Here is a 12,518-nt window from a genome sequence, read left to right on the forward strand (position 1 = left end):
CTCTCTCTCTCACTCTCGCTCTCTCTCTTTCTCTCTCTCTCTCTCCCTCTCTCTCTCTCTCTCTCTCTCGCTCTCTCTCTCTCGCTCTCTTGCTCGCTCTCTCGCTCTGCCCCGGAGAGAGAGAGAGAGAGGGAGAGGGGGGCCCCCCCGGAGACGAAGTCGAGGCAGCTCGGCCAAAGCCCAGGATCTCCGCGCTCGGCCCGCCCGCTCCAGACGCGCTCCCCGCTCTCTCCTCTCGGCACCCGCCAGCGCCCAGACGCTACGCTCCGCGGCGGCCCCGCGCCGGCTAACATGTACAGCAGATATGGAGGTACGGCGTCCTCCTCACGGGCGCTCCGACTGAACAGCACCAGCGGTTTGTTCCTGGGCTGGAACGTGGGACGCAGCCGCTCTCTTTGGCTTCCATTGTTCGCGGCGTTAGCGGGCGGCCTTTCCTGCCGCGGTCACTGCTTCGGCCCCGCAGCGTTCGCGGTGTTAGCGGTGCTTGCGTCTTTAGCGCTGCGGGTTTTGGTGGCAGGGGAGGTTGTCAGTGGACTTTAAAGCAGCGTTTGTGTCAGCGGTGTCAGTTGTATCGGTTCCCTCTCTTGTGTTTGCGGTGTTTAGCGTTGGTGGTATTGGAGATGTTTACAGCCTCAGCTGTGTTATTTGTGTTAGTGGTATTGGCAAGTTAGCTCACGGGACAAATAAAGCATTATTGAGTTTGTGATAGTGTGAGTTTCTGATTGAGCTTGCGATTGGGTGAGTTTCTGTGGTGTCTGTGTTATTAGAATCGTTTTCACGCTAGGCGTTGGCGGTCGTGTCGGTGATGTCGGCGGTGGGCGCTAGCGTCGTCGTGCCGACCGGGTCGGCCCCCGTGTCTGAAGGAACGTCCTTCCTGGGAGGAGGTGGTGGGCGAAACGTTGGCCCTCCTTGGCCGTTTGTTTGAGACGCTTTAGGTTGAATTCCTGCGTGCGGGGCTGCCGATGTCCTGTTTGTCCAGGCTGGCCGTCTGTCAGCAGGAGCTGCCCTGTGTAAGCAGGTCCTATCTCCTCTGCTTCCTTTCCGTGAAAATCAGAGCCCAGACTGAGCACGGCGGGGATTGGGAGCTTGCGTGAGTCGGGGTGTGTGCATGCCTGACTTGCTACGCTACTCGTATGTTACAGTGTGCTTTGGCGATAGGCTTATATTTTTCTGTTTTATGTGTGTGATGCCTGTAAAGTTTACGAGACTGAGTGTTTGCTTGTGAGAGAAATGTGTGGGTGGGTTTGAGAGGGAGTGTATTTGCTTGTCAATGTGTGTGCTTGTGCTCACGTGTGTGTGTGTTTGTTATGGTGAGTGTGCATTAAGGGATGCTGGATTTCTGTTATCGCTGTAGAAGGAACACGAATGCATCCCTTTATCTTCCTCATTGATCATTCTCCTCTTACCGGCATAGCTGCTAGGTTACACAGTTCCTGAACCAAAGTTCATTCACAGCCATTTATGACTATTTGTACTGCGCTTCCATACCAGAATGTGCGCTAGCATGGATCTTTGGGAGGAACCAAAAATAGCCTGTTGGTGTGTCATTAATGGGTTTTGTTGAAAATTGCTTTTGAGCTTGAGTCCGAATGAATTTTGATTGCATGTCTGTGAATTTGAAGTGGAAAATCATTACCGTATTGGTAATTTAAGTAAGTTAAAGAAGACTAAGTTCAGAAAGTGCAGGAGTGTGGGGTGTGCACTGACTTCCTGCTTTGAATGTTGTAGGGAACAGGGGGGCAGGAAACAGTGATCAGCTCTGGGATAGAGAATAGGGGGAGGGAGACTGTGTGCGTATGTATGTGTGTGTGTGCATGCGTGAGCGGGTGTGTATGTGTATGAGAGCGTGAGTGTGTTAGATTTATTCTCATAGCTGAAGACAGAAGAGGGCTGCGGGTTCAAATCCCAGCTGTGACAAAGTGGCTGTGGTCTCCTCAGTGAATGGACAGAGCCTGTGTCTGGCAAAGAAAGGCACAGAGAGCGACTGTAAAGGTTATATTTGCGGATGTGAATGGGTTTGTTTGTGTCGGAGACAAACGAAAGCTGTGCGTATCGCTGAAAGCGTGTGAGCGGGTTAGCGCGGAGGACAAAGAGCTCGCTGCGCTCTTAATTGGCGCATTTGTCCTCCTGGGTGAAAAACGGCAGCCATTTGTCCTGTGCGGACTAGTGTCAGTGCACTGCACGCTGCTGCAGCTGCTCGGTGTGGTATTCCTATGTAGGCTGCTGGCTCTGTGGAAATGGGCTTGTGGTATTCCTGCAATTGTCATTCTTCATTCCTCTCTCTCTCTCTCTGTCTCTCTCTTTCTCTCTCTCTCTCTCTCTCTCTCTCTCAATGCGCTAATAGAGTGTCTGGTTGCCGCCGCCATGACACTTTTTAAGGCTCATGAGTGTGTTAAGGATGCGTCGACAGTTTAAAAGGCAACAGTTCAGCGAGGGCTTCCAGTAGCAGCGCAGGCTCATCTGTTACACCCCGAAGGCTCAGGGCCTGAACACGGGAAGACCGTGAGCGCAAAGAGCTTGCGCGAACGCGCTCTGAAAATTAACGCAACAGCAGACGGGAGGCCGGCCGTGGAGGGAATGCTGGGAACTCTGTTCTCTGAGTCTCGCTCTGTCGTCGGTCAGTCAGTCAGCCGCATCTCTCCAGAAAGATTGCAGGCACCGAAGAGCCAGAGGGGCCGAGAGACACTGCAGAACTCGGTGCAGTCTCAGAGTTCCGGTTCCGGATGCTTCCCCCCCGCCATCTCCTCCGCGGGGCCGAGGCGCTCGGAGCAGCTCCTCGCTGCTTCAGGGCCCGGAGGCGTAACCAGGAAGCCACCTGACAGGCCAGCAGGGGTCACCGGGAACCTGCGGCTGACCCCGACGTCCGTGGTCTGGTCGCTGCCCTTTCCGCTGGGTCGCCTGCGTGTCTCCTGAAATCGGACCGAATCTCAGGTCTCCCGGGAAACCCCTGATTGCATATCAACACCGCCTTCTCTCACTTTCTTTTACTTTGTAGTGATTCATTTCCTTATTAAACCAGTCTTGTGCTTTTAGTTTCCTTATTACACTGTTTGGAATTACGGGTTTGTTTTTCTGTGGAGGAGTTGGGAATGGACATGTTGTAAAGTTGGACATGCGTTTTATTAGGCAGTTATCTTCTCATTTTCTTCCTGTTTGTGTGCCGTATATCTTACACGTGGCATGCGTCAGTGCTGCTGTCTGTTATCTCAGGGTGGGTGTGGCTCGTGTCTGCCATTATTTATCCACTTGGTGGCAGCGCGTGGTGCATGCATCACATGATTCATTATTGCCAAATTAAACAGGTAAATATTTTTATGAGAGCCGGGTGAAACTTCAGGTGAAATGATACCTTATGGTATTTACTGCCCTCCTAGGTGTGGTACAGTATGGCTTCACAGTGTTGTTTATACTGCTGCTCCACGCTGCTGATCTAATCACTGCTCCACACTGCTGCTCTGACCACTGCTCCACCCTGCACCTCTGACCAGTGCTCCACACTGCTGCTCTGACCGCTGCTCCACACTGCTGCTCTGACCGCTGCTCAACACTGCTCGTCTGACTCCTGCTCAACACTGCTGCTCCAATCACTGCTCCACACTGCTGCTCTGACTGCTTTTCCACACTGCTGCTCTGACCCCTGCTCCACACTGCTGCTCTGACCACTGCTCCACACTGCTGCCCTGACCACTGCTCCACACTGCTGCTCCAATCACTGCTCCACACTGTTGCTCTGACTGCTTTTCCACACTGCTGCTCTGACCACTGCTCCACACTGCCGCTCTGACTGCTTTTCCACACTGCTGCTCTGACCACTGCTCCACACTGCTGCTCTGACTGCTTTTCCACACTGCTGCTCTGACCGCTGCTCCACACTGCTGCTCCATTCGTAGCTCCTTTGGTCCACTCCTGCTCAGCTCTCCCTTCCTAACGGAGTGCAGGCGGGCAGTGATGCTGCAGTCCGGAGGGAGTGCTTACAGACAGAGACCGATCATGTGTTTGAAAGCGATCCGGGAGACGGGTGGAGATCGTCATCTGTGAGTGGAAATAAAGGGGGGGTGGGGGGATGGAGAAAGGCGTCCTCTGTTTGGCCTCCCGGGGGGTTTAAAGCCCTGTACCTCGCTCTGTCCCGCAGAGGCAGAGTGGGGGAGGGTGCTCAGGTTTCAGCTCCAGGCTCAGGGGGAGTCTGTGAATGAGTTTCTGTGAGGCTTGGACCAGAAACAAGACGCACTGGGCACAAATATGCAGGTATGTGTGTGTGTACGTGCGTGCGTGCGTGTGTGTGTTTGTGTATGTCTGTGTGTGTATGCATGTGCGTGCGTGTACGTGTGTGTGTGTGGGTTTGTGTATGTCTGTGTGCGCGCCTGTGTGTGTATGCATGTGCGTGCGTGTGCGTGTGTGTGTGTCGGTGTGTATGTGTGCTTTTGTCTGAGGGAGTTGAGGCTCAGAAAGAGGGAGAGAAGGACAGAACAGAGGTAGTACACAAGCGTGCAAGACAAAGGTAGGAAGGGAGGTAAAGGGTAAGTTTGGTTTTGGAGAGGGAGGGGGGCAGGTGGAGGCACAGACCTGCCCCTGTGTCGGTGGCTCTGTGGCGCGGCCTCAGTCATCGCTGGCCTCCGGGGCCCTGAGGAACAGGCAGCCCTGGGGCTTCTCCAAATTCCATTTCATCATTATCATTTTCACTACCTTCTGTTCGGAGGCCCCCCGATAAGCACAGGAAACATTTGGAGAATAATGCAGCCTTCAGTGCTAAGGCTGGACCTCAAGGGCTCTGTGTACAGAGCTGTGGGACAGTCGGACTGTGTGGCCCTCTCCCAACCTTCCCAGGATGCTTTGCACCCCCAATCCCACCTCCGCTCCTCTGGTGTTTGGGGACCCTGATACACCTCCCCTCGGCCCCCCTGTGCTGTTCTGGGTTTTTGGAGATACCCCCCTCTCTCGCCAAAGGGACACCAGCCGCTGTTAATCTCTGTCATGTCTGGAATGTGTCAGAGGGAGGCTGGCTGACTGACGGGGGACGTTTGGTCAACAGCACGGCCTCGTCCCATTGGCTGTTCGGCTTTGTTATCCACTCCCAATGCCACGTTCTTTGTGTCTCGTACGCCTGGAGCCCGGGGGTGGTGGTGTGTACACACACACACACACACACACACACGCACACACACACCCACATGTCTGTCCGTCATTCATTCAGGCCTTGCTCTGGTAGTGGGAGCAGTCTACGCTGTTGGAGTTGTCACAAGGGAACAGTGGGACTAGCGGAGAGACGAAGTGAGTGAGAACGAAAGAAAAGAGAGACTGAGAGGAAGAGAGGAGGATAGAGAGAGAGACAGATAAGGTCAGAGATATAGATGAGTTTGTGAATCTTTTGTTTGAGACAAAAAGTGCAGAGAGAGAGAAAGAGTGTGAGACTAATAGACTGTCTGGTGTGTGTGTGTGTGTGTGTGTGTGTGTGAAGCAGAGTAGCATGTGTAAATTGGTTTGTTTGGGGGAAATAGAGTCTGACCATTTGTTCCTCTCTGGCTGACAGCATGTGTGTTAGTGTGAAACGGAGAGAAAGAGAAAGTGTGAGAGAGTGAGAGGGGGTGTGATCGGTCCGTGTTGTGGGACGCTGTGTTTTTCTGCGCCGCGTGTGACTGCTCTGCGGAAAGTTCTAGAACGCTCCCGGGATAAAGGGACAGGGCTCGCGGAACAATAGCTGTTATCTGAGCGCTGGACGATCCAGAGCCCTGGCCTGCTGGCTGGCCGCGCCCCAATATGGAAACCCGTGGAAGGCCCCCAGTGCCCTGCAGTGAGGGTCCAGCAATTTTTTTTTTTGGGGGGGGCACCGTGTGATTCCACCATATTTAAATCGGGTTAGACCCAGTCTCCACCGGACCAGGTAGGGACCGGATGAGCAGGGCTGAACATCGCCGGTTTCTTCGGGACAGGCCTGGTTGGCGGGAAGTTTGGGCTGGGGGGGGAAGCTTTTCTGTGTCCGGGGCAGTGGGGGGGGAGGCAGTGTAGGAGGGTGGTGGGTTAAGGTGACCCTGTGGAGAGGCTGAAACTGACCTGAGGTCAGTGGAGGGAGAATGTGTCGCTTACCTGTATCCTGCCTGCCTGGGGACGCGCAGGACGAGGGAGGTTCTGCTGAAGGTGTGTACTGGAGGTGCAGACTGGAACTTCTGCTCGTCTTCAGAGTGTGTGTGTGTGTGTGTGGGGGTGGAGCTGGGTGGGGTTGGGGGGGGAGGGGTTTGCAGCATATTTGTGGGGTATTATGGGGACCGTGTGCTCCGTATTTGAGACTCATTTGTTTGTTTGGTGTAATTGTGTTGTAACAATATTTTTAGAATATTATCTGTGTATTGTGGTTAAGAATAATGTTATCACTGGCTTTGAAGTGTGTGAGCGTGTGTGTGGAGGTGGGGAGTTTGTTTGTGGAGTATTTATTGGCTAGGGACTGTGTCCTGAGTATTTGTGATTTGACACAATTTGTTTCTTGAACATAATAGTGTTACCTGTTACAATATTCATATTTTAGAATATTATCTGTGTATTGGGTATAAAAATTGTATTATTGGCTTTGAAGTGTGTGAGTTTTCTGCATTCTTTTGTATCTATAGGGTAGGGAGCATGCTGAATTTTGATTGTTCCTTTGATTTAGTGTATTGTCTATAATATTATGATTTTAGAACATTGAAGTTGGTGTTGTGTAACTGAGTTGTCTTTTTATATGTGTTCGTGTGGATCTGTGTATATAGTGTTTGTGTGTATAGAGAGCGAAGACTGAGTAAACTTACTGTCTGCTGAGCATATAGAGTGGTTGAGTGACTTTGTGTGTGGGATATACGTGGTGTGCAGACTGTGTGTTATCTAATATGTACAGTATGTGTTAGGTATGTGTAGGGTAGACATAGTACATGTAAAAGTTTATTGCCACATAGTATACAGAGTGTGGGTTTCTGAATGGTGTTTATTTGTAGTATACAATGTGTGTGTTTGGTATGTGTAGTATTCTGGGTGAGCATGTCTGGAGGGTATTTATAGTGCGTTTGTGCGTTAGTGTAAGTGCATGTGTGTAGGGCAGAGTGTAATGTGATCTGTACGTGTGTCTGCCGTGTGTAGTATTCACTGTGGATTCTGTGCGTGTGTCTGCCGTGTGTAGTATTCACTGTGGATTCTGTGCGTGTGTCTGCCGTGTGTAGTATTCACTGTGGATTCTGTGCGTGTGTCTGCCGTGTGTAGTATTCACTGTGGATTCTGTGCGTGTGTCTCCGGCTGTTGTGAATGGACAGACGAGTCTCTAATGGCCGCCTGTAATTCTCTAGCCCCGTTCCAGACTGTGAGGGGAAAGTAGGTTATGTCAACAGGCCTGAGAGAGTGCGCAGGCAGTATCTCTGTCCAGATGTTTTTATATTCCCGGGCCGTCTTCCTTTGTACAATTTCCTGTGGAGCATGAGGGGAAAAAAAAAACAGCCGACTTCCTGTCGGAGTGGCCGGTTCTCCCTGGAGCGGGTTTAGGGGGTTTGTTTTTTTGGAGGATGTCGGGTCTCAGCGGTCTGGCGTCCGCAGGAACGGGAGCCTGATGGCTGGGCCCTGGGATGCAGGGAGCTAACGGACCACTCTGAGGCTCAATGAGCTAATCAGCATAGGGTGTGCGATCCGATGTTTTCCTGAAAGCTTCGCTGTGCGAACACTCCAGCGTGACTCCTGACTAATGGTGTGTGTGTGCGCGCGCGTGTGTGCGCGTGTGTGCATGTATGTATATGTGTGTGTGTGTCTGTGTATGTGTGTGTCTGTATCTGTGTCTGTGCATGTGTGTGCATGTGTGTGAGTGTGTCTGTGTTTGATTTTATGCTGGCCCCCTCTCTTTTGCCCTTTCTGTTCCCCTTACCGGTACATTCTATTCCTTTCCAAGCTTGTAATTCCAGTTATAGTTAATGACACATTTTCCTCGGGGTTTCAAAAGCAAAAAATGATTTCCATGCTTATTGTCCAGGCCTGTTTACCATAAAAAATAAGTGCTCATTTTGGATGAAAGCCCAACCCTCCGTCCCCCCTCTCTCTCACTCACTTTTGCTCTCTCTCTCACTCTGTCTCTCTCTCCACCCCCCCCCCCCCCCCTCCGTGTCTGTGGAGTGTGAGCATTCCTCACCTGTCTCTCATTCGCACTGTGCTATATTGTAATTCTTTATGTTGATGGGATGTTTTGCTCTCCCTGGTATGGTATATGTGGCAGATGGCCTTGGCTACCTGTCTTTGTCTTGTGTGGAACGTGCAGTACGGTAGATAACGTTGGGTCTGGTGTAGTGGGTGTCTCATGTACGGAGTGTGCTGTTCTCTAGATAGCTGGGATGATTTCCTGCTGCCACTACTCAGTGATTAAAATAAACCCCTCTGAGTTCCCTTCTGAGTGCCTTCGCTAACCAGAATATAGGACACAATCAAAACAGCATTGACAAAATCAGTCACAGCAGACTAAATCAGTTATAAATCAGTTATGGCACTGACCAAATAAGGCACAGTACTGACTAAATCTGTTATGTCACTGACCAAGTCTGTGACCTTTACTTATCAAATCATTGAGGGCACAGACTAAAGCAGTATTGACCCAATCCTGTGCTACCTAGCAATACAGTTACTGCTCAGAAGAAATCCACGACATCATTGACCGCACAAATGAAAAGAAGAGATTTTGGGAAAGATTAGAACAACATTCTCCAAATGAGGCAAAATGACTAGGCCTAATTCAAATACACTCTGACCCATTTCATTAATGGCAGTGTTGTGGCGCTCTGTTGGGGAAGGAATACAAATTCATTTATTCTCTTTTTGCTTTGATAAATGTGAGAGTGTGTGGCATAACGGTTTGACTGTCTTTAACTCTGGGGTGCCAGTCAGGTGTCTTACCTCTCCAAAAACCCGACTGAATTCATCTGAAGTCAAAGTTCTCAAAGAGGATGCGTGTGTCATGAAGTCTACACATTCAGTAAACACCCCGACAGCAACATGAACGGCCTGTCAGCCTGTTGCACATTAATAACATTAAAGCAGTGCTGAAATTCAGGCTACAGTGTAGCCGTATTGAAACTTAACTTGACTGAGTGTCTGGCGAGAGAGTGTGGGTGTGTGAGAGTGTTAGACTCTTTGATTCAAATAACAATAGAGCAAGTTGTCATTGTGTGTTTGTGTGTGTGTGTATGTGTGTGAGTTTGTGTTTGTGTGTATGCGTGTGCGTATGTGCGTGCGTGTGTGCGTGCGTGTGTATGTGTGTGTGCGCGTGTTTGTGTGTGCATAGGTGTGTGTGTGCGTGCGTGTGTATGTGTGTGTGTTTGTGTGTGTGTGCGCGTGCGTGTGTATGTGTGGGTATGTGTGTGTGTGTGTGCGCGTGCGTGCGTGGGCTTGTGTGTGTATGTGTGTGTGCCTGTGTGGGTATGTGTGGGTGTGTGTGTGTATGTGTGTGTGCCTGTGTGTGTGTGTGTGTGCCTGTGTGTGCCTGTGTGTGTGTGTGCGTGCGTGGGCTCGTGTGTGTATGTGTGTGTGCCTGTGTGGGTATGTGTGGGTGTGTGTGTGTATGTGTGTGTGCCTGTGTGTGTGTGTGTGTGTGTGCGTGTGTCTGTGTGTGCCTGTGTGTGCCTGTGTGTGTGTTGCGGAGCGTGTTTATATTAGATGTTATCAGGGCTGCCCGTAAAGCGCTGTCCCGCTGCTTTCTGTTTCGCTGCGTCTGGCTGAGTTACGCCTCTTGGCAGCAGCGCGTTTTTGAAGAGCGTTTTGGGACTGAGGGGTCACTTTCAGAGCTGCTGGCTCGCTGGAGCCTTCGCAGTCCGCTGGCTGTGTCCCAGGGTAACCTCCACCATAGAGGTCTCTCCCCCCCCCCCCCACCTCCCTCTCCATCCCTCTCCCTCTCACTGATAGTCCAAATCTCTGTGTACGTACAGATACTTTGTGTTCCAGCTGTGCTGTAACCTCTCTGTGCTCTTAGCCAGGAATCTCTAAATCCCAGGCTGCTCTTTGAGCGAATCCAGGCTTTGGGGTATTTTGCGAATGTTCCTCGGTCGTAATCTTCCGATTGCATGAACGACTTCAGCCCCAATAAAACACTAAATCAGCTGGGATATCTGTGGAATTTGGGAACATGGCACATTTATCTATGTACAGTATGAGGGTGTTTATACATGATATCGATTTATCAGTCTTTCTGCATGTTTAACTTTTAAACTATATAGATATAGTGTTGGAGGTGCCAATATTGCGTGGGTGTGTTTCCTGTGTGTTTGAACTGGGTCTCCTGTGTAGCGAGTTTATTACAGTGCTGCTCACCCCCCAGGGAGGGGACGTTTCACTGGCCCAGACCAAGAATCAGTGGGGCCTTTTCACTGACTCCTAATGTGACCAAATGCGGCAGCTCACACCTTAGCCAATCCAGTCTGCCACATTTCTAAAGTGCTGCACAGAGTTGAGCTTGAGTGTGTTGCCTTCTTCCGTATGCATATTATGTATTTCATATGTAAATATGCTGGTGAACAGTGGAAATCCCCCCCCCCCCCTTTACACCGCACCAGTCAGGTTGCTGGCCCCGTTGCCATCCGGTCTATTGTTTCCACGGAGAAGGCGGTCGGCAGCCGGCGCTCGGCAACCCCGCAGCGTGACTCGCGGGACAGGAAGTGGGGGGACGAGCCTGGCTGAGCCTGGCATGGAATGGCACTCGGGCACTCGGGCGTGTCATTTAGGCAAGGCTCACGGTGGAGGCGGTGCTCGTGCTGTGGAGCTTTTCTCAGTCCATTGTGATTAGCCTAACTGTTATTTTTATATGATTTCATCTTTTATTTTACCAGGTGAAATGCAGGCTCCACCAGTTTACTTCTAGCATGAACCGAAAAACCAGCCTTATTTTGATAAGTAAAGCCTGGTTTAAGTTGAAGTCTTTTCAATAAATATTGTTTGTGTACTACTACGCATACTACACACATTGGTGTACGTGTGTGTATATGCGTGTGCGTCTGCGTGTGCGTGTGTGTGTGCGTGGATGCCCTTGTGTGCACTGCACGGGTCCCTGAAAACACTGGCGTTGGGCAGCAGGTGCGCCTGTCACCTTTTGCCCGTTGGGCAGGCGGCCGTATGTACGGCCCTGCGCGGTGTTTACCGATCTTCGCCGCTCGCCCGCGGGGGGCCTGCGCCGACTCTCAGGCTTGCGTAATCTGGCTGCCCGCAGAGCCGCTTCAATAAGCCGCTTCTGATGCCAGACCAGTTCCCCTTTTTTGTCCCCGGAGCGATACTCGCGCTCTGCGGCTTGTTAGATGGTGGCGCGCCCATCGAAAACGCCCCCTTCCTTCATTAAAGGTGGCTGGGGGTGCGCTCGGCCAAGACCGCGCGGCTAACGAGGTTTCGGGAGTCTGCGTTCCGGAAAGGGATTACATAACCGGGGGTTACGCGCAAGACCGAGACCCCCCCCCCCCCGAAACTCGACTTATTACATTTTTATAATCGAAACGTCTGAAATGAGAAAGCCGCTCTGCTTCATGCCGACGCGCTGGTTTCTTTTAACAAGCTGCCGGAGGGCACGGACTGCCTGTTGGCTGAACCTCGCATTGTGCTCTCCCCTCTCTCTCCAGTGTGCAACCGCTAACTTCTTCCCCCCTCTTCCTGTTTCCCCACAGGGAGTCCCTCCCGAGCTGTTTCCACCATGTCCCTCTCCGTGCGCCCGTCACGGCGAATCCTCTCCAGGTCCATCACTAGGAGCCAGTCCTTCGCCGGAGTCAACTCCCACGACAAGCCCTACAGGTGAGTCCTTCACAGGCTGCTTCCTGGGGCTGCTTCTGGCCGCCCATAACTGATCCTGGATCAGTGTTCGTTTGAGCCTTCGGCCTCTGCCAGCTCAGTTGGCAGCTCCTGTGGGTGAGCCAGCGTCGCCCATAATGCACTGCAACTCCTGGTCCGCGCTGGTTGCTGAGACCCTCCATACTTCCCAGATAACCCCTCCTTACTCCACCTCAGGCAGGCTAGTGAGGTCTGTCGTATACATCATGCCCACAGACTGACTGCTGACTTACCACAGCCCCAGTAATGAGTTCCTCAAATCCCTCTAACCAGGCCTGCTTAGTATTCATTTTTCTGTGTTTTGTGGTGCAGAAGAAGAACCAACTCATGTCAGCATTAGTTACAGCTATAAAGAAATGTACTTGCAGACACACACACAAACATACACATCCAAACTGCGCGGTCGCCACAGCCACACCTGACAGGAAGTCCTGTTCTCCCTGCACTTCCTGTCGGCTGCAGGCTTCCTGTGTCTGATGTCGGGGAGGGAAGAATGGGGCTTTGAAGTTGGGGTTTGATTTATTGTAAATGGGTTTTATTTTTGTCGCCTTCTCAAAGCTGTCGCTCATAGGAAACAGTTTTTAGACTTCAGGCCGCCACACAAATAGGCCCGTTAGCATGTCAGGGAGGTGGATTCAGGACCCCCCACCCCCACCCCCACCCCCACCCCTTTTCCTTCCCTCTTTCGTATTTTTCTTCCTGACTGCCTCTGTAAACTGGGGTCT

At 51.6% G+C, this 12,518-nt stretch overlaps 1 protein-coding gene across 3 annotated transcripts in view; it reads left to right on the top strand.

Annotated features, from left to right (window-relative positions):
- ripor1 (RHO family interacting cell polarization regulator 1) overlaps positions 1-12,518 on the top strand; it is a 90,899-nt gene that overhangs the window by 50,257 nt on the left and 28,124 nt on the right. For 2 of the 3 annotated variants that reach the window (XM_035419853.1, XM_035419852.1), the window contains exon 2: positions 11,634-11,757. In XM_035419853.1, coding sequence (XP_035275744.1) covers positions 11,660-11,757 — 98 coding nt within the window. In that variant the 5' untranslated portion in view covers positions 11,634-11,659. Of the gene's footprint in view, positions 1-154; positions 311-11,633; positions 11,758-12,518 lie in introns of those variants that run through there. The other variant, XM_035419851.1, reaches the window with a different exon arrangement.

Source organism: Anguilla anguilla, chromosome 5, assembly GCF_013347855.1.
Source record: "Anguilla anguilla isolate fAngAng1 chromosome 5, fAngAng1.pri, whole genome shotgun sequence".
Taxonomy (NCBI): Eukaryota; Metazoa; Chordata; class Actinopteri; order Anguilliformes; family Anguillidae; genus Anguilla; species Anguilla anguilla.